This window comes from Vulpes lagopus, chromosome 21, assembly GCF_018345385.1.
Source record: "Vulpes lagopus strain Blue_001 chromosome 21, ASM1834538v1, whole genome shotgun sequence".
NCBI lineage: Eukaryota > Metazoa > Chordata > Mammalia > Carnivora > Canidae > Vulpes > Vulpes lagopus.
This window is the reverse complement of record NC_054844.1, coordinates 35,559,862-35,581,728: the sequence shown is the minus strand read 5'-3', so window position 1 is coordinate 35,581,728 and position 21,867 is coordinate 35,559,862. Positions and strand designations below refer to the sequence as shown.

At 39.1% G+C, this 21,867-nt stretch overlaps 1 protein-coding gene across 2 annotated transcripts in view; it reads right to left on the bottom strand.

Moving 5' to 3' along the window:
- Nucleotides 1-21,867, bottom strand: part of TMEM117 (transmembrane protein 117) — a 467,289-nt gene that overhangs the window by 361,415 nt on the left and 84,007 nt on the right. For both annotated transcript variants that reach the window (XM_041736431.1, XM_041736432.1), the window contains one exon: nt 16,420-16,552. In XM_041736431.1, the coding sequence (XP_041592365.1) occupies nt 16,420-16,552 (133 nt within the window). The remainder of the gene's footprint in view (nt 1-16,419; nt 16,553-21,867) is intronic.

The window sequence follows — 21,867 nt, the reverse complement described above, 5'->3', positions numbered from 1 at the left end:
GCAGGACCGTGAGAGGAGAGAATAAAGAGAGGAGAGCATATGGAATTAGAAATGAAGAACGTACAACATTTCAAGAAGGCAGGAATGGTGGAAGCGCCAAGTGCTGGAGGGAGAGATCAAATCCAATAAAGACCGAGAAGTATCCACTGGTTGTTTGACAAGGAGATCAGAGGTGACACCAAGTGGATTTGGGACCCACACGGGATGATGTCAAGACTCGTAGCAAAGAGCAAGAGGAGACAGGTGCCAAAGCCTCTTAGCAAGCGAGAGAGAGATAATCACCAAGATGCTAGATGACAGAATGGAAGAAGTACAAGGTGAATGCCACAGGCCTCCAAGGATTTGATATGAGGGCAGGGGTGTGATTCGAAATTAATTTTTAAAGAGATAATAATAAATCTGCACTGCACACCAACAGACGCCTATCACAAAGAATACTTTGCTTCTACCCTCTTTTGAAACATTAAAGGGAATTTTTTACTTCGTTCTACAAAGTGCAAGGATACTCCTATGGCTCTGTTGTGCTTTCTTTGATTAGGGATGTTGTGACATTACGAGCTGAAAGGATCGTATCCTATCTTTTTATATTTCCGTTTTCAATATAATGCTTACTTCCTGAAGTAAAATTCAAACTCATTTCCTACTAAAAGGATATACACATAAATCACTGTGTCACACACGGTGTTAAGTGATTTTAGTAAGAATTATTTGCCCTTGTACAGGCTGCAGTAAAAACTGCCAAGTCTGGAAATAGTTTTAAATACAGGTACTTTTTCATGCCTAACTAAAAGAGTATTACAGCATTATTTCTAAATTGAAGTGGTCTCTGGAACCTATAATCTGATGACTCTAAGAATCTGTACTGTGCTCAAGAAAGAAACTGAACAATCTGGCAGCCTTTTAGCTATCCCTCAGATTAGTATGAGAAGTTGCCTGAACATGATCTTCCTTCAGCACATTTTTCAAGCTAAATATTTACCTTTCCCCAACAAATACTAAAAAAAAAAAATTAAAAACCAATTTAAGGGGAAAAAAAATCATAGAATACCCTACCTAGAAAAAAGTTAAGACATGACCTGCCAACTTTACGTTTTCCTTGGTCGCAAGGTAAAACTTTAAACTATCCTTTTTTTGTTGTTGTTTTTCCAAATTCTCTGCCTTTTATTATGTTATTATGTCCTTGTGAAATAACAGACATTTTGACATAAAGTCGGTATTTGACTTGTGCAGAATTTACTGTAAACCAGAGAGGGAAAGCCAGCGCTAAATTCTACATTTTGATCCGGTAATTAATATGTGACCCTCTGGTCTTCATTCATGGTGTGTCTTAGAGAAATCAGATCTCCCCCTTCAAGACACACAGTCACTAAAGACGGTCTCAGGGTGTTCAAGACAAGAAGTCACAGGATGGAGACCTGCTTGCTCTAGCATCACTGCATTCAAAGGTCAGATCTGGATTGTGGTCTTTCACGTCCTCCAGCAGCTTCTGGATTTCCACGCTAGATTCATCTAACTCCAACCTGAGTATCTTTAAGGGGCTGTTATTCTGTTGTAAAGCCTCAAAGATTCCACTCTGCCCCAAGATCAACCAACAATCTGCAGAAGAAATTTGACAAACACCTTCAGTGTGATGTTTGCTGTCATCGGAAAGGTCAAATATGCAAGACGTTCTCCTTGGAAACTAGTAAGTTTTACCTGGGTGCCATACCTGCTATTGTGAGAATTAAAAAGAAATGGCTCCTTAAAATTCATTGTTATATATACTATTAGGATTTCTGAGGAATGCCTTTAAGGGGCAGCCCCAGTGGCTCAGCGGTTTAACGCCGCCTTCAGCCCAGGGCCTGATCCTGGGGTCCTGGGATCGGGTCCCAAGTCTGTCTCCCTGCATGGAGCCTGCTTCTCCCCTGCCTGTGTCTCTGCCTCTCTCTGTGTCTCTCATGAATAAATAAATAAAATCTTAAAAAAAAAAAGGAATATCTTTAAAGATAATGTTCTCTACATTTTAGAGGGTCCTCTTTATGAAAACTCACAGGAAAATTCTTCTGGTTTTCATAAGAAAAGACCAGTAATGCTCCTCCCAAACATCCACTGTATAACACAGTATATGGTCTCTAAGCCTGAGTGCTCTAAGCAAGTGCTCTGTTGATCACTTGCTAATATCCTATGGGACAACTTGAAAGTTTCCCCATCAACAACATGGAAGATTTCCAGAAAAAAAAAAAATGCAGCAGAAAATAAAATTCATGCAGACAATGGAGAAGAGCACTCCTACTCAGCATACAAAGGGAATTTGTTTTGTAGCCATTCTGGATGTGTGTGTGTGTGTGTGTGTGTTTCCTTCTAAGCATTTTTGTCAAATAGAACCTACTATTTAAATACAGTGTATTAATTATTTACTGCTGAGGCATATATTATCCCAAAATGTAGCAGTTTATAACAGCAAACATTTATTATATCATAATTTCTGTGGGTCAGGAATTTGACCACAGTTTAACTGTGCCCTCTGTGACCTCAGAGGCAGGTCACAGGCTACAAGCACCATATGAGCAGAGACTACGGTCTTCTCAAGGCTTGATTTGGGGAGTTCTGGCTTGCAAACTCACTCAGATGATTGCTGGCAGGTCTCAGGTCCTATCGTCTGAGGACAGTTCCTTGACACATGGACCTCTCCATAAAGACTACTCTCAGTGTGGTAATTTTCCTTCCCCCAGAATATGGGCTCTGAGAGAGAGAGACAGAGACAGAGACAGAGATAGAGACAGAGGAAAAAGACAAACAAGAGGGAAGCCTAATCATAGAAATAATAATCCACTGGGGTGCCTGGGTGGCTCATTTGAGTCCCACTCTTTATTTTGTCTCAGGTCATCATCTCACAGTCATGATATCAAGCCCTGCATCAGGCTCTGCACTGGGCATTGAGCCTGCTTAAGATTCTCTCCCTCCCTCTCCCTCTGCTCCTCCCCCCCTACTCACACATATTCTCTCTCTCTCTCTCTCTCTAAAAAAGAAAAAAAAAATAAAGAATATCCCATCACTTTATCGTATTTCATTCATTAAAAGCTAACCACTTGGTTCAACCTACACGCTAAGGGAAAGGAGCACAAGGTCCTGAATACCAGAAGCAGAGAACATCAGGACCATCTCAGAGGCTGCCCACTATATACAGTTACTATCATCTTCTTTTAGGACTGGGATTCCTCTTTACGCCATTTGGGACCTGAGCTAGAAACAATGGAGCTTGATAGGTTTGCCTTAAGCAAAATGGAACTTACTTTAATTTTCTTAAACAATAGTCATGGGAGCAGAAAATGGAATTCATTTGGCCAGTCAGCCCTAACCTTGACCAGTCTTTGGTCAATCACGAAGCCCTTCCCGGAGGCTTCAGCATGAATATTTTTATATTTCTGAAACTTTATATTTTGCCTCGAACTCATTTTTACTATATTCTAATCTGATACAAGTTATTTCTGGTAATAGGACAATGAGACCTTTTATTTTAAAACAATCTCATGATCCTATTAGACACTGAACTTGGCTACAAGTTAGTTACAACTGTCTAGGAATAGGCCAAGTCTTCCTTCTAGGTCCCCAGATGATCCTTTTTCCCTCTCAGTCTCTAGTCTCTCCTACTCATTGTAGGTGTTTTAAATAGCACAGGATATCACAGTTTATGCCTCGTCTCCTATTATTAATAGCACTCCTTTTCATTTTCAAAAAGGTCCTGGTTTGGAGAATGAATTACCAAATCATCCTACTCTTAGGTCATACTTTGTGGTTTTCTTCTCTATTTCTACTCTGGCTTTTTGGGGTGATTTGGTTTGGAAGTTACAGAGAGTGGAACTGAGAGAGCACCTTGTATCCTCTTCTTTTGCTACGGGAAAGGGTTCAGAGAAGGAAAAAGCAGAACTGAATGAAGAAGCATTCATGGCTAACCCTCCCCAATCTCTCCGTTCTCCAAGCAATGGTGCAAATTCAACATGTATTTAATAAAAGCAGAAAAGGCTCAGACTATTGAGAAGAATTTGAAAGGCATATATGGCAAGGATAAAATACACCTAAGGACAATATTAAAAACAAATAAGCTGAATTCACAGGAAAAATATGGGTAAGCCTGTTTTGACTCCCTCTTGACCCTTCCAGGCAAATGAGAATTTCCTGGCTAGCTGTAAGAGAAAACAGAGCAATCCACATAGCAGATGGCTCCAATCCAAGCCAATTATACAGGTCACAATTTCCCAGCCCAGTGCTTTTCCTGGGCTAGGATGGAAGAGATAACGTAGATACGCAACCATGTGATTTACTGTCTACTCTGCCTTCAACAAAAGTCGGGGAAGAAACATTGCTATGTGCAATGCAATGCCCAGAAGCTTTCAGGCTCAGGCTCAATTTAATTATTTTTTTTTCTTTTTTAATTCAAATTCTTCCCCTCTCATGACCTCATCCTTTGCCTTCAGCAAACTCCTCCCTAACTTTCCCAGAAGTAGGAGTTGACTTGAACACATATTTCTCGACCTCCAATTATTTCTTCACTCACACTATAATATTACTAGCATGGAAAGGGGGCCCTGTTGCCACGGCAACCAGAAGGAGTGCATAAGTTCAGCCTCAGTTGGATCCTCTATTCTAATTGACCAAATTCCAAATGTGTTCTTGACTTATCTCAATTTTGTAGACATAAGAAGGCAAAACATTTCATAATTCCTCTGATTTATTATACATTTACCCATAAGTTCATAAGGTCCCAGTGACCTGCATCTTTTCTCCTAAATTCACTAACTCAACCCATTTATTTCTAATAATCAGGGATGACATTCAAAGTGCTTAGGACAGACATAGCATGAGAAACACAAATCAGAATGGACGTATTCACCAGATCAGAATGTATACCAGAGGTGCACAAGAACTGAACCAGCGCATGCTAACTACTGATCATCCAATGATACCTTGAAACCACTCCTTCCTGCTACCAAAAGATTTCTCCTCTAATTACTGTACATTTAACGACCTGATTGGCCATCTGATATCATCACTGTACACAACTGAATAAGAACTAGGTTTTCATGTGAAATTCATGCATTCCCTTTCTGTCAAATCACAGTTACAACGATTTTGTAAAAAATCATTTTGTATAACCCATTCATAGGAAGAAAGAGGCTTCCTAGTCGAGGTGGGAGTGGTCGCATGTGGTAGTCAGTAGTGTTATTCCAAGTACATGGTTTGATTTTAGTTTCCAGCCCCCTTGTTCCTGGTTGGGGCCAAATGATTGGTTCTCATCAAAGTTGTGAACAGAAGTTAAATCACTTCCATGCAGAATGTTGAACTACTTCCCTAAACTGACTCACCTTAGATGATGTAGTGAAGTCATACCAAGGCCACCCTCTCCAGACAATTAAGTTGTTTAAGAAGCTGACATTCTGTAGTTTAGTGCTCTCCTTTCTGCTGAGCCCTGTATTAACCTAACATGATCCCAACAGAAGTATCACATCTGTCGCTCATTTAAGACCTATGCAATCCTGTTTACTTATCAGTTTTACGTATATCCACACACTTAATTAAGATGCCACTGTAAGGGAATCCCTGGGTGGCTCAGCGGTTTAGCACCTGCCTTCGGCCCAGGGCATGATCCTGGAGTCCCAGGATCGAGTCCCACATTGGGCTCCCTGCATGGAGCCTGCTTCTCCCTCTGCTTGTGTCTCTGCCTCTCTCTCAGTCTGTGTCTCTCATGAATAAATAAATAAAATCTTTGAAAAAAATATGTCACTGTAAGGTTCAACAAATGCATACTGCTACAATTTATCTCTGTGTACTTATAACTTTCTCATCAGTGATTTATTTTAAATGCTTAGCTTTATGTTCACACATCAAATTCTCTAATAGACATAAAATAGCTTAACTAAGAAAGACTAATTATCTAACAACAGATATTATATATATGCATATACAGGTATAACAGTATGGTAAATAATATGTACTATTACATATAATCTATATTTTATAACATATTCAAAACAAAGTGCATATTTTAGATAATATCTCTATAATCCTGAAGCTAAGAAATCTATTAACATTCTTCCTCAAAGAACATAAGTATTTTATATGTGATATATATTCTCTTCTGTTATTACACAGGATGCTGAACATTTTACACTTTGCAACAAACCTGGGAACCATCCTCTTAATCTTTTAAGACATGCATTTTAGGGAGGGAGAATTAAACTATGTAGTCTATAAAATATAAGCCAAAATCCCATACCTCTTTCTGTCTTCATATTTTATGTATATGTTATTGCTCTTTTATTGTAAAGAATGTAAAGTAGTTTTTTTTCAATTTGGTAAGGGTATTCATTCAGTATGTTACTTAAATATCATGCTCTTCTATGTCTTTTGTAACTAACCTTTTCGAGTATATTATGTGCATTTGCTTCTCTAGGAAAAAAAAAAGTAAAGTGTCAGGGTACTCTGGCAGTAGCCTAAAGGGAACTGAAATAGAAAGTTAACCAGTTCCACTGTGATTCTTTCCTTGATGAAAACACAAGCAAGTCACTTATCTCCACCACAAAAAAGGCATTATCCTCCTGACCTGGTGCAAGGGTAAAAGAAGTTGTAGACATTCCTGACTAAGCAGCCAGAGCAGTGGACACAACTGTGCTGTTAACTGATGTTACCTTGACACGGAACTAATTTAATGATGAAATATTTCATTCATAGAATTCCATTTACTGGTTTTCATCAATCCCTCAAGAATAACTATGACGTTAATAGATTATAAAGGGGATAACTTGTCACAGAAATGTAAATTTCTCAGCTCATGCTGGGTCTCTCTTATTAATTTATTAAACTAAACTAACTTACGGGGGCACCTGGGTGGTTCAGTGGTTGAGCATCTACTTTGGCTCAGGTCATGATCCCAGGGTCTTAGGATGGAGTCCCACACCAGGCTCCCTGCAGGAAGCCTGCTTCTCCTTCTACCTATGTCTCTGCTTCTCTCTGTGTGTCTCTCATGAATAAATAAATAAATCTTTTTAAAAATAAATAAATAAACTATATAACATCATAAGCCTTAAGCCTCAGGCTGTCAGATACATCAACTTTTCATGCCTAGAAAATAATTATCTCCTACATGTTCACCACTGTGAAAAAGGAATTGAGATGGAAATTAAAGATATTCATTATTATATAGTCTCTAGATAATGGCTACTCACACACTGCACACATGCATAACTGCCACATCATTAATTCCCATATTTCCCATAATCCCACCAAATGTTTCCTCTTTTCAAAAAAGTCAAACTTAGCAAATAATGGTTTAGTAACTCAATAAATGTTTGATTTCCTCTTCTGAATCCTGATGACATATTATATTAGCTCTCTGTATTTGCTTTTCACTGATGAAAAATAAAATAAGGAACAGTTTATGTATATTCATAAAGATGCACTGATAGCATTTGAACTGGGTGTATGTATTCCATATACTAATTTGACTCCTTAATTCAATTTCATTTAAGATTACGTATTATGGCATCAGAAATTAACATTTATTGAAGACCTACTGGTGCTAGGCATTTATTTGGGCATTTCGCATAAAACTGATAATAATCAACATAGCTGTATGATAATAATGCAATAAGATGACTGACATAAATTACTTCACTTCATTATGTTGACCAAAGTACTTACTGTTATTGTCACAACAATTAATATTTATTGAGAGCTAAAGTACTTGAGAAACTAAAATACAGGGATCCCTGGGTGGCACAGCGGTTTAGCGCCTGCCTTTGGCCCAGGGCGCGATCCTGGAGACCCGGGATCGAATCCCACGTCGGGCTCCCCGTGCATGGAGCCTGCTTCTCCCTCTGCCTGTGTCTCTGCCTCTCTCTCTCTCTCTGTGACTGTCATAAATAAATAAAAAATTTTAAAAAAAGAAACTAAAATACACATTCTGTTATTATAAAAGCAACAAATACTGGGAGCTCATTATATGGTGGGCTCCATACCAACTGCTATGCATACACTGTCTTCTGTGACATCCACAACAACCCTAAGATAGTCCTAATATCCCCATTTTACATCAGTGGAAATGAGGTTCAGAAAGTGAAGTTTATTAGGGCCACAGAGCAGAAGAGTATCGGGACAAAAGTTCATGCTATTTCTACTACACCACATTGCCTTCCCTACAAAACAAAGCTGATGGCAACCAAGATTAAGTTTAGTTTGTTTCTCCACCTCAGAAGCTTGCGTTTCCCCAAGATTAATAATAATGAGGACGAGGATGTTGATAGTAAACCTAGTAACAACCCTACAAACAATTCATATCTTAAAAATGAGAAACAATCTAACTTTTCCAAGTTATTTTTGCCAGTGAGTGGCTAAGACGGGGCTAAAATCCAGGTATCCTGATTCCTTGTTCAGAATTTTTTCCCCTGTAACAAGCTGATAAGCTACTTAATGAGGCCGTTGAAATAAACAACTAAAAACAATGATCGCGGAACACCTCTTAAGGGTGTCAAAACAATGTCGATTCTGGACAGATAGTAATGCACTCCAACACAGTAATGAGGATGCAACACTGATTGTGTTTTTCATCAATGTTTTTCAAACCTCATTAGGACTACACTAACAGTAAACTTGTGATAATTTGAGTATGCTGTGCTATTTTACCTTTATACCACCAAAACCAAGTAATGTGAAACCAAGAGTATTAAAAGCAGCAAACTGGGCCCTATTGCTATAGTGCTTCGGGCTGAATAAGTCTCCCTTTTGCACTGACCCTCCCCCTCCTACCTCCCTCCCCCCCTCCCTTCCCCCCCTCCCTCTCTCACCAAGCCTGCCCCCCTCCCTCCAGCACTCCACTGGGTCAGCCCCCTTGACTAGACTCAGCCATTCTATTTCCAGCTTTTCTGCTCACCAGTCCATTCTCAGCAACCAGCTTGGCCACTTACTCCCAGCCTTAGTAATTAATTGTGCTATTATTGTGAATTAATCGTACAAGCAAGTCAATGTTTAGCCTAATTAAGAATGAAGCCAACAAATTATTTAAAGCACCACTCCAGCAGAATTTGCATTCAGCCTTGTATTAGCAGCCAATCAAGCTTTTCAGCTATTGACTCAAGTACTTGCAGGCTTCCTGAATACTTACAGCCAAGCATTCTCCTCACCCTAGCTCCTGAACCCTGTCCAGGGCCTCCAATCCTTTACCCATCCCCATATGTTCATCCCTTGGAAAATAACATATCTCTTTTCTCATTTACTACAATTTTGAACATCAATAATTTTGTTGGTTTAGGTCATACAAAAACTGTACAGTTTCACATTGCTAAAGATTATTTGAAAATTTTCTTGCCATTTCTCAAAATAAATTTAGCACCTTTACAAACAGAAACACCCACACAAACATCCGTTCCTCGGCATGAAGCAACCAGTGTAAACAATGGTCTCAGGTCAACCAACTTTATACTTGAAAAGCAGTAGCAAGTGAAAAATCATGGCCCTGAACAGAAAAAACATGCACAAGGGCTGCTACTTCTAGATCAGTAGTCACTAAGGAGAGAGAAAGAGAGAGGAAAAAAAAAAAAAAAAAAAAAAAGGTTGAGTAAGGAATCTAAAAGCATTAAGCGCAGGTTTTAAAAATAGTGAATTTAGGAAAGAAAAAAGTATTGCCTGGAGTGAAATTTCACCCTGAATTTTTCCATTAAAGTGTAACTCAGCTTTGGGAAAAATAATGGGCTGGAATCTATACCTCTGGCAACAGACAGTGAAACTATAAATCAGAGTCTTTTCTGATACAACATGTGGATGCACTGATGGGCCAGAGCAACAGTCATTCTTTACAAAATGAGGATAAGAGCGTAGGGGTAAGGTCTAGGGCAGCTGTGCGTGTACACTTGAGGAAGCATTAGAGCCTGAACAATTTCATCTAGCCTGTGGACAAGTCCATGCCAGTCTCTTGTTTATTTTTCCTATTCATCCTTGCTTGCTTTTGCTGCCCCCTCTGTGCATCAAAGCCATAGCATTTTAGATTTTAGGAAAGTGTCTTTAAAAAAAAAAAAAAAAGATTTTACTGATTTATCTGAGAGAACAAGAGAGGGAGAGAGCACAAGACAAGAGAAAAGCAGACTTGATGCTGAGTGGGGAGCCCAAGGCGGGGCTCAATCCCAAGACCCCGGGGAATATGACCTGAGCCAGAGGCAGACCTTTAACCCACTGAGCCACCCAGGCACCCCATGGAAAGTGGGGTTATTATAAGCATTATTTAGAATAATGTTTATTCTAAACATTCCCTTCTGTCTGCTGAGCAAAATAAGTCAAAGAAAGACAATTATCATATGGTTTCATTCATATGTGGAATATAAGAAACAGTGTAGAGGGTCACTGGGGAAAGGAGGGAAAACTGAATGGGGAGTCATCAGAGAGGGAGACAAACCATTAGAGACGTTAACTCTAGGAAAGAAATTGAGGGTTGCTGGAGGGGACGTGGGGGGGGTGCTGGGGTAATTGGGAGATGGGCATTAAGGAGGGCACAGGATGTAATGAGCACTGGGGGTTATACGCAACTGATGAATTACTGAACACTACATTTGAAACTAATGATGTACTATATGTTGGCTAATTGAATTTAAATTAATATAAATAAAGAAGTAAATAAATATTCTCTCCTGTCACCTCCCCTAAGTCAGTCACCCTTAGAGCATACTCACTGAGCATGCTCACCACACCCAGACATTTAATGAGTGCTCCACGTAAGTTCTTACTTACTAAAACTGATTAGAAGAGAAACAGAAAGGTGAGACAATCTATTCCATTTTCATTACACCCATCACCTAATTCTTACCATCATTATTTTCCAGGTTCTGAATATGAATACTAATACTTATTTTTGAAATCGCCTAAATCACTTTGGCTCATTTCTCAATTTTTGTCTCTGCAACGCCTAACCCATATTGATGTACTAATTAATATTAGCAACACTTCTCTGGAAAAGGCTGTGTATCAGGAAAAATAAAACTTTCTTTATCATTAGCCCTAGAAAACATCAGCTTCTTCATATCCTGCCCTAAATAGAATGTACTCTTTGGAAACGTATTCCAGTTCACAGAAGAAATGTTAGGTTTGCCAATTGTTTGATTTCCTCAGTGCTAAAGACAGTATTTATCCTTGTAATACTGGAATAAGTCTATAAACATATAGATCTGTACATGTGCATATATGTGTTTCTATATACTATTATTTAAACTTATTTTAGATCAGAGAAAGGGGCCAAGCACATCACATAATAAGTGCTTCTTAGAGATACCACTAGGTGGATTTCTTCAAAAAGTCCGTTAACAATGAGGAAGGCAAACACTTCAAGGCAAGTTTCAGAAATTCAAAAGGCCCAAGAAGGTCTGCAGAATTGCCTGCAAAAGGGTGAGGCGATGCACTCTGAAAACATGCCCTCTGCTGCCATCAAGTGGCTCTTTTCAGAATCCTTTTATAGGAACATAACCTGAACATGCACACTTCAGCTCTCCTACCGTTTCATTCTCTCTATATTATACATGTTATTCTTTGGGAAATCGAGATATTTGAGAAGGAGAGGCAAACCTTTCCTAAATTAGGGTTTTACAGCAAATGGATGGATGCTGTGAAAATTCCATGATGAAGAAGTTCTTTGGAAAGATGAGGTCACAAAGGGTAAAAATTCTTCCCAGCCATATAGGACTTGCTCAGTTTCTGGTCAGTAAAGACCCCAACATGAACTCTGGAGCACATCTCTCTTTATTTCTGCCAACCAGATTTCTAAATAGAAAGGCTGCGGATGGAGGGAGTCATTTAGAATCATTCTTAACCAAGGCAAGTCCCATCACTGCGGAAGAAAATGGTTTCTTCATGTTTCTTTCCTACTACTGTCTCACTTTTTTGAGGGTTCCAGTCCTGTTCGTGGACAATGCAGCATATTGTGGAACTGTGATCACCGCATAACCCTAATTTCAGCTTGACTGGCTGCTCTGCCCCTTTGAGTGTCTTCCCTTTACTCTCTCAAGAGACAGTTCATTAGGGCAGCCCCGGTGGCTCAGAGGATTAGGGCCGCCTTCAGTCCTGGGCCTAGATCCTGGAGACCTGGGATCGAGTCCCAGGTCGGGCTCCCTGCATGGAGCCTGCTTCTCCCTCTGCCTGTGTCTCTGCCTCTCTCTCTCTCTCTCTCTCTCTCTTTCTCTCTCTCTCTCTCTCTCTCTGTGTCTCTCATGAATAAATAAAATCTTAAAAAAAAAGAGACAGTTCATTAAACATCAGTTGAGTAAAAGGAAAAAGGACAGTTTACTACATTAAAAACAACACAAAACCGGGGTGCCTGGGTGGCTCTGTTGGTTAAGGCTCTGACTCCTATTTCAGCTCAGGTCCTGATCTCCAGCTCAGGTTGTGAGATTGAGCCCCATGTCATCGGGGCCACAGGAGCCTGGATTCTGCTTGGGATTCTCTCTCCCTCCCCCTCAGCCCCTCCCCCACCTTGCACACAGGCTCTCTGTCTCTCTCAAATACATACATACATACATAAATAAATAAATAAATAAATAAATAAATAAATAAATAAATAAAACCTTAAAAAAATTAAGAACTAAATAAACAAAACCAAAATGCTGTGGCGGCAGCCCCTTCAGGATTCCAAGGCAGCAACATTCTCCTTGGCGTATTGGGTCTTTTGACTACAAAAGGCATTAATGTGATTTTGGTCAAGAAAAAGTCTCAGATAAATCAAAGTGGACAAAAAGAGAGATGAAAGAGAACTAAACTGCTCTGTATTATGAACTAGATCTGGAAGCCTTCTGGAATTCTGGAGTTCCAGAATTCTAGAAATGGGCGTTGGGGGAGTTCCAGAGAGAAGCAGGAACCTGAAACAGAAAAGAGAATGGCCAGGGATCTGGTGAGGTTCTAAAATCCCAAAGAGAATGTATATTAAAACCATAAAACCACAACTGTGGTTATGAATTTCCCAGAAGATTTGTTTTTCCACCCAAAGCGCAGCCTAAGTCAGACAAACCTCCCAGACGCTGCTTGTGCTGGCAGCTCTATGTTTTCCAGTCCATCCTTCTCTGCAGCACTTTGCAGAAACATTGAAGGTGGGAGTGTCTGCCTCAATTTCTCACCAAAAATGAGCCCAGATCCTTATCTCTGGTCCTGGCATGAGGGTTAAACTCATATACCCCCATATCACCACCTCTGAGCATCACTGCGTAGGCTTACTGCCTTTTCAGATTCTTCTTCCTTTTATTGCCCTTTGGGGTTTTTCTTTACCTTTGGGTAAGCTCAGCTATGCAGAGCTGTGCAGACTCTATCAGGTTACATTTTCCAGTATCTCTAAGGATTTTGTAGTAGGACAGCCTACCTACATTGCCACCGTGTAAAAAACAAGTTGCTCATAAAATGTCTAGAATGTAAAACTCTACCAAGGATCAGAGCCTTCCTGCAGCAGAATCCTGACCTCCAACCTCAAACCTCTATGGAAAGATAAATTTACTTTCACCTTGGTGATTCAACAGATAAAAGAAGTTACAAAGATAGCAGCATTTTGGTGGTGTGTGGGTTAGAGGGGGTATAAAGAGAATCAAAGGTGGGGAGACCTTCCCCACAGTGGTAGGAAATATGGAGTGTCTGAGCCTTGGTCCCTTGTAGCTCAGCCAGCTAACCCACCTCTTTCCCTCTCCATCTGACTGCCTCTCTCCCCAGAGATGTCTAATGCACACTTTAGGGAACTCACTCCAATGAGAAGACCAGGAGCAAGCAACTTGACTCTTACCAAGTCGGTTCTGGCTAAAACTCTTGAGGTTCCATCAGATAAACCTAGGCTTTTTGTTAGAGAACGAAGGAGAGATCAAAGGACTCTGGCTGAACCTAAATTTACAACCAATCTTAAAATTGGGGGAAAAAGGAAAATAGCAAATCATTCTAGGAAATCCTCTTCGAAATCCTAAAGAAGCCACAAACCAGGACACATTGGAATCCTCGATGCCGATCAAAATCATTGTAAAGAATCCAGGATTCCCCTCCATTACCAGTAATCCTCTGACATAAAATTAGTCATGATATCCACATGCCTATTCTTCTTCCCACAGCCTCTGACTCCATCACTCCTTGCTTTACAAAGGATGAGGCAATGCTCCAGATAACATGATGTCTCCTTGAGAACCCCAAAAGCATAGTTGTATTCATCTCCCTAAAACCTGATTTTCCTCCAAATTTACATGCCTTCCTTACAGTACTCACTAGTTCAAATGGCATGCGTCATTAAAGTTGGTAATATGTCTTTTCTACATGATAATTTGTTTTATTAGTAGAACTAAACCATTTGTCCAAATCCTTGCTTTGGATTGCAAAAAACATTAAAAAGTGACGCCATTAAAATGTCCTTTCAGGAAAAGATCCTTCTGAACAAGGATGAGGCATATTGGTGAAGAGTTCGAGAGTTAGTGAGAATATGGAGTACTGTATTTAGTCCGAAAGTGAAAAAGAATCACTTTTGATTTTAGTTAAGACAGACACACATAAATTCTCTTTCCTGAGTATACCTCCTACTTCTTTCAATTTTCAAACTCAGCTTGAAAGAGAAAAATACAAAGAAAAGCTAATTGACTTAGTGACTGAGTAACAGAATCAACCAGCAATCAACTCTGTGCCAGCCTGAGAGTAGGATGTATTACCAGAATTCACCACTTAATAGCTCGACTCCCCCTTGTTTGTCTAAAGTCGAGACTGAATTATAATGTAACTTTAGACAGGTGACAAAAAACATCTCTCGTCCTCAGTTTCCTAACCTGTAAAACGGACATAATAAATATACCTACTGTGCAGGGTCATTGAGAGGTTTAACTGAGTACTGGTACTGGGTGCTTAATAACTGTTAGCCCTCCGTCAGACTGGTTTTATTATCAGCTATTGAGTGCTTCACAGTGTGCCAAGGATTATCTAGCATTGCATTTAATTTATTACTCTTAAATCTGCTTCTTTCCTCAGAATAAATACTTCTGGTTAGCAAAGACCTCCCTAAAATAAAAAAAATTTAAAAATAAAAAAAAAAGAATTAGAGAAGAAGTCAACTTCCAAGCAGAGACTATATATTTTATATACAACTTTAATGTACTGTTTTCAGCAAGAACTTAAAAAAAAATCCCTTTTCCCCTTCTAGTCCCAGTACTGACAGTACACAACACGTCTCTGACACACTTCCACCTGTGTTGGGTGATTCTAAGAGCACCACACCCCCTTCCATCATTACAGGCGCTGCACTAAGGCTGAGGCTTGTCCTGACTAGCCTCGGTTAGAGTCTAACTCCACCATTTAAAAAGAGACCCAGTGAAAAAAAATAAAATAAAATAAATAAAAAATAAAAAGAGACCCAGTGAATGGCATTATTTGAAACCCAAGAAATAATCACAAACAACACATTTCCATTACTTCTTAAAGCCTGAACAGTTGATCTAAATATCACATGCCTGAATTTCTCCCTTTATTATTCATTTTCTTTAATGGTGAGGAAAAACAATAAAACTTTAATTGAGCTATCCCTCTCAGCAGGGAGCAGTGCTGGCTAAAATCTATACATAACATCAAAACAATTGCACTCCAGAACTCCGACAATCTTGCCTTGCCTACATTTAGAAGAAAACAATATTACCTAGTTTTCCAATCTATTGGGGAGAATAGATGAAAACCTTCCTTAGGAACTATTTCAGTGCACAACAGTATCTAAAGTGGTTTGTTCTTGTCACTAACCTAATTCTTATTGCTGTAAGCTAAACCATTCTCCTTATATTCTGTTCTTAAAAGTTACTAGCAGCAAACCAAGAATTGGAGAAAGTAACAAAAGAAAAAAAATTTACAATCTCCTTGTTAGCACGTCTTCATGCCACGGTGATTTGATCGGTGATTTGATAAGTATAGATCACAATTCTGGATTTAATACAGGGTGGCCCACTTTTAAAATGACCCATTTATAACAAAGGTCTCTCTGTTGGAACTATCAAGAGAGTTAAAAAAAAATGCCACGAGTATCAAACACTTTTATTTAATCAGGCCTTGCAGAGCATGGAATTGCAAATCTGGAGACCTTCATCTACGCCCAGCTTTACTAAATGTGAGTATAAACGTCAGTAAGATTTCCTGATTCTCATACTCTCTGTGACTATCCTGAAATTGTCACCTGCCCTCAAACTACCCCACAGAGAAGTCCTCAAGTAGAAGGAACACAAGGTAAGGATTGTGGAACGCTATAAGCTCCTTGGAGAAAAGACTCCAAACATCTTATGTAAGAAAAATGCACAGATTATCTTTATTAACAGTAGAATATTTGTGAAGATTTCGACTACTACAAACTAAAAAATTTTCTTTGAATTTTTACGAGTTTCAAACATAACACTCACCACAGTAGAAAGGGGAAAGATAACCTACCCCATGTTCCCATCCATTAGAAGAATCGTGTTGTATATATGAGAAAATATGAAGAGAAACAGAATTGTGCTGAAGAACATTGTCATCCATGACCCATGATCCTCTCGAAACATTTTTAACCGGAGCAACTGACCTGCAATATAAGATATTATTAGAAATCAGTATCCATCACGACTTAACAATTCATATATCTTTGTTTTCGTTTACTGAATCTCTCTTATCTCACTATATTCTGAAGTCTTTGCCATAGAATTGCCTTATGGGTCAAACTACTCTATTAATACCTTTCTGGGAAAAAAAATATATCCTTTCTGGTCTTTTGTCAATAAGTGATCATGGATGAAGTCCAAGGCAGCCCCACATCACCCTGGAGCCAACAATACTAACATGAGACTCCAGGATAGTTCAGAAATAGTTCATTAGGCTGCCCTGAAAACAAGAGGAATTAGAGCACAGCCACCTGCTGTTTTCTATTGCACAAACGTGTCTTCGGCTCCTTGTATGCAAATGGTAGGGATGTTAAGTTCCACAGAATTTCCTTTTGCTTCCATAGGCCCACTCCCAGGGCTGACCAGACAACAAAACCAAGGCAGAATTCACTAATACAAAGATCCAATTGTTGAAGGTACATGAAAATTTAAAAAGGAAAAATATAGTTTCTGTCATCAGATACAGATGACACAGTCTCACTAGTAGCTAGAACATTCACACCTGCACATAGACCTGTGCACAGATGTATGAGTCGAAGGGCAGGGGTCGGGGGAGGAGAGGGCAGCATGCACAGGTGTTATGGAGCTTGGTGCGGCTCCCAGCAAAAGGTTACTTCCACCTTGATGCCTAAAATTCCATTTAGGAATTGCTAAATGCTAAAATTAGAAAGAACGTTAAAATGCAAGTATTTCAAGGAAGGAAAAGGTGTATAGGTGAATACCAAAGTAAACAGTACTAATAATCAGAATTAATGCAGAAACATTTCTTGATTTACGGCAGAGGAGAAAAATGAGAACATCACTGTCCTGAAAGGTGAGAAAGATGACAAACCTTGAGAGTAAGAAAAAAAATGAACATAGGTCACCCTGGCTTCTCCTAAGATCAACTTTGTTTAGTATGCTTATTTCCATTCCTGAGAAAGTTATCTAAATGATGATAAGGGAGATGATACACATATCTGAACTACAATTAAAAGAGAGTAGGCCTGAAATCTTACAACAGATTTTCTCACTAGAAAAAATATACCCTTTTTATTCATGATACGTCAAAAGTTATGAAAAATATAGACATATTTCTACCTGGAAATTGTCTCTCTAGGGATAGACAGTAGTGCTCATGTAGGTTACTGAGGATAGGAAGAAATCTCTTAAGATTTAATTACAAGATTTTCTTGTACTCCACTTTTATTAAAATAGCACTTTAGGTTTCATTTGGAAACCAGAAACATTACCTTAGCCAAAACTTTAAGTAGAGCAAAAAAAAAAAAAAAAAAAAAGGATATCTGGTTTCTTGGCCTGCGCAAGATAAGCAAAGGGCAAATCTGAAAGTCAGAAGGAACGTTACTGACAACAAAATGAAGAATGTGGAAAACTATCTATTGAAGCAAACGATACTAGCAGAGCAAATTACAACATCACAGAACTTGCTGATTAATTGAATCAATAGTTATGGAAAGCCAGAGATCTGCAAGCCTCCACACAATACATTGTCAGGAATATGATAAATAGATATTAAGCAAAGTTTTTGAGAGTAAAAAACAATTCATGCCATAAATATCATAAACTGTGAAGAATATTATTCAGTCGTTGAACAAAATATTGAACGTGTTTAATTACATGTCAGTCATGGTTCTAGGTACTAGAGATCCAGTGGAGGGCAAGGCAGGAAGGTGTTTGAAGTCCATCATTATTTCGGTGATTAATGAAAATGGGATCTTATTTTGGACTCATGGGCTCTCTATGTTCAAAGTTCCCTTTGCTGCAAACTCTTTCAACTTCAAGCTAAGATTAATTTAATTCAGCAGTTTATACCTAAGAACAGCAAAGACCAGCAATTAGAGTTCCTTGAAAATTTAAATGTGAATTTCCTTCTTAACATATGCATATGTCAAAAAAATTACTAATGGATATACTTTAAAAGTCAAATCATAATGCTGGCAATTGAAGAGTGCTTTGCAAATAAAATGTAGTAGATTAGCTGTACACTAGCTGAAATAACACAAAGTTAGTAAAAAAGGAAATGTGACAGTACCATTTATGCTGTCATTGCCAAGCTCATTGTCTGGCACTAATTTCAGTTATTAGAGTCATTAGAACAAAATGGCAGGCTAACATGGCCTGAAATTCACTTGCAACGCATAATAAAAGTGCTGCAATATATGAAGGACAGGACTTGGTGTGGCTCAAATGTTGAGTCAAATGTCATTATAAAAATTACCCATAAGTTACTTCAAGGTTAACTTACTGAGTGTCCATCCTGTGGCTAGAAACACATATACATGGATTTCCATCAACTGGCTGCTGTCATGAGTGACTTCTCATGCAAGCCAATCAAAATCAAGAACCTCAGTGTTGCCTAAAGATGTCACATGAAAATGTGCTGTCTTTGCCCTGCAGTATGACCATACATTTGGTTTGCCTGGGACAATACTGGCTTATAACTGTTGTTCTGACATAATTATTAATAATGCCCCCTTCCTTTCTTAGGTGTACTGGTTTGGGTAATAAATTATGTACCACCTTTTCTGTAGGTCACAGAATTCAGAATTTTATAACACTTTTCCTTTAGAGGAGTTGCAGTAAATAACTGAAGACAGTCTTTATAAGTCAACAATAGTAAAAGGCATCACTAAGAAGGTGAGCACATTCCTGATAAGGTCATAAGTGATATTTATTTTACTCATATAGACATATTTGTAAATATGAGTGTATATTTATGTTAATAAAATTTGTCTGGGACTATACGGACCATCACCTATGATACGGTCAAGATAACTGGAAAATGAATCTGAGAACAAGCAGAAGTATTAAGTTGGTACACATGCCTGTATATGTGTTGGAGGACACAGGGATTGGCTGCTATGAATCCAGTTAAAGTCAACCAAAATACCCTAAAACCTCAGTCTTTCCTAGAAATACAGTAGGTTTAAGGCCAGTAAGATGTCATAAAATTCTAACAAGGTTAATGACCTAAAAGCATATTTTAAAATATACGAATACCCACATATGTAATGGAAAATAAAGAGACAAATATAATAGGGAGAACTATGGAGAAACTGCTTGGTTTTGGGTGGCGGGGGGTGGATTTTGACTGCTGTGTTCTCATCAGCTAAAGAAAAAGGAATATTTCCTTTCTACCTTACAACCAGCCTTTTATCCTGAGTTCTGGGTACCTTTTGTTCAAGTGTGATTCTCACAAGGAGGCCTTGAAAAAGAAATAAACCAAACAATCTCAGAGGAAGAGAAGTAGAAGCGTCTGTGCTTCCACATAAGAGATGGGAGTAGCCCTACTTCTGGGAATTTGTTAAAGCAAGGGATTCAATGGAGGGAGGGCTTCTAGGTTCATGGAAGATCCAAAGATTTAGGCCTCTAAGGGAGCAGAACATCACTTGAATTTGATTTCCTGGACGCTGGTAAAAGCCAAAGTATCAAGAGTCATGGCATTGAAAGTCAGGTAAGGAGACTCAGCTAGCCCCAAGGGTATAAACCTGGTAGGGCTGCCACCAACCTCCATTAGGAACACAACAACCTGGGTAGGACCCAGCCAACTGCTAGAGGAGGTCTTCGAGAGAACAAAATCACCAGGTGGCCCTCAAGCCACACTTAGGCAATCCGAGGCTCCTGATCCCTTCCCCCTGTCATTGGAACACTCAGTCTACCACTATTCCCACAGTGGGAGCTGTTTTTAATGACGCAGCCTTGAGAGAGCAATGAGTTGTTGAAACTGCCCAGATGGTCGAAGTGACTGAACTCAGTTAAGGCCTCTATATGAATTTTTAAGATTGTGGAGGGCAAGCGCCGAGATCTATCCATCTTGTGGCCACCAAAGGCAAGCCTCGTAAATGTTCTTTTGCTTATTAAAACTGCCACCTCCCCATTGGGAGGTCTCTGCTGCTTTCTTCAGACTCTCCTTGCCTTCCATGTGTGGGAGCCAGTGTCAGGTTTTATCTGAGAAATCCCCAAGGTTGCAAACCAACAATGTCTTAAACCATAGAACAGAGCCAAAGAGGTGGCCAAAGACCATCACCCAAGCAGCAGTAGAAGAAGGGAACAGGTAAATACAGACAGAAGGATCTGTTTCCAGGACCCCTGTAGCCTTGGGACTATTCTAAACTTTAGTGATAACAAAGGTAAGGTGAAAAATTACCAGTATTGTACTCTCTGCCCACCTTGGTAAGCAGGAATCAGGGCAAGATTTACATAATATAGAGGAAAAACTATGGGATTACACATAAGACCCCGGCCAAGAAATATAAAAGAACAAATGAAGGTGGCACTTTCCTCAAGAGGACTTCAAACTGAAATTAATACCACTATCTATTAAGTCTCCTGCCCCCAAATCTCCTACATATGATGTGGCCCACCATATACATAATGTATCCATGAATGTACTTAATGGATACATATGTAAGAAAAAATGTAATCTACAGCTATTTAAAAACTTTTAATTTGCTGAAGTCAAAAAAGTGGTCAAAGTTGGAATAGCAGGCATTCCACATACCAGTAAGAATGTTCTCTGTTGCAAATAACAGAGAAAGGAGGAAGGGGAAGGAAGGAAGGAAGGAAGGAAGGAAGGAAGGAAGGAAGGAAGGAAGGAAGGAAGGAAGGAAGGGAAGGAGAAGGAGAAGGAGAAGGAGAAGGAGAAGGAAAGGAAGGATGGATAAGGGGGAAGAAAAGGGAAGAGAAGAAAAAACACTAAAAACCAGCTTAAATTATACAAGTCTTTATTGGCTTCTCACATTTTCTAATCAACATGTTTGTTCCCTAAAAAAAAAAAAGCAATTAATTTTCTCCTTAACACATATGTTCAGAAAATGATGTACATTTAGCTTAACTAAAGAAATGAAATGACTTCAAGCAAGGCTTGATCCAGCACTCAAATAATATAACCAAGGCTTGATTTATCTCCATTTCCCAGCTTGATTTCTTCAAGGTGGGGCACCATCATAGCCAGCTCCTCCAACATGTTCACACATACTCCCTCTGTAGACCCAAGATGATTCTAGCAATCCTGAGTCATGTGCTTTCGTTTTTTTTTTTTTTTCCCAGAGAGGAAAAACAATGCTTTTGCTCCACTATTTCTAAAGAAAGTTATGTGGTTCACTCTCACTGACCTTGTTTGGGTCCTGCACCAATTACCATTGACACAGTTACGAAAAGCAATGAGCAGCTAAGCCTATGTCACAGGTGACACTCCTAGAGCCAGACTAAATTAACTACCTAGCACTACACTGATCTA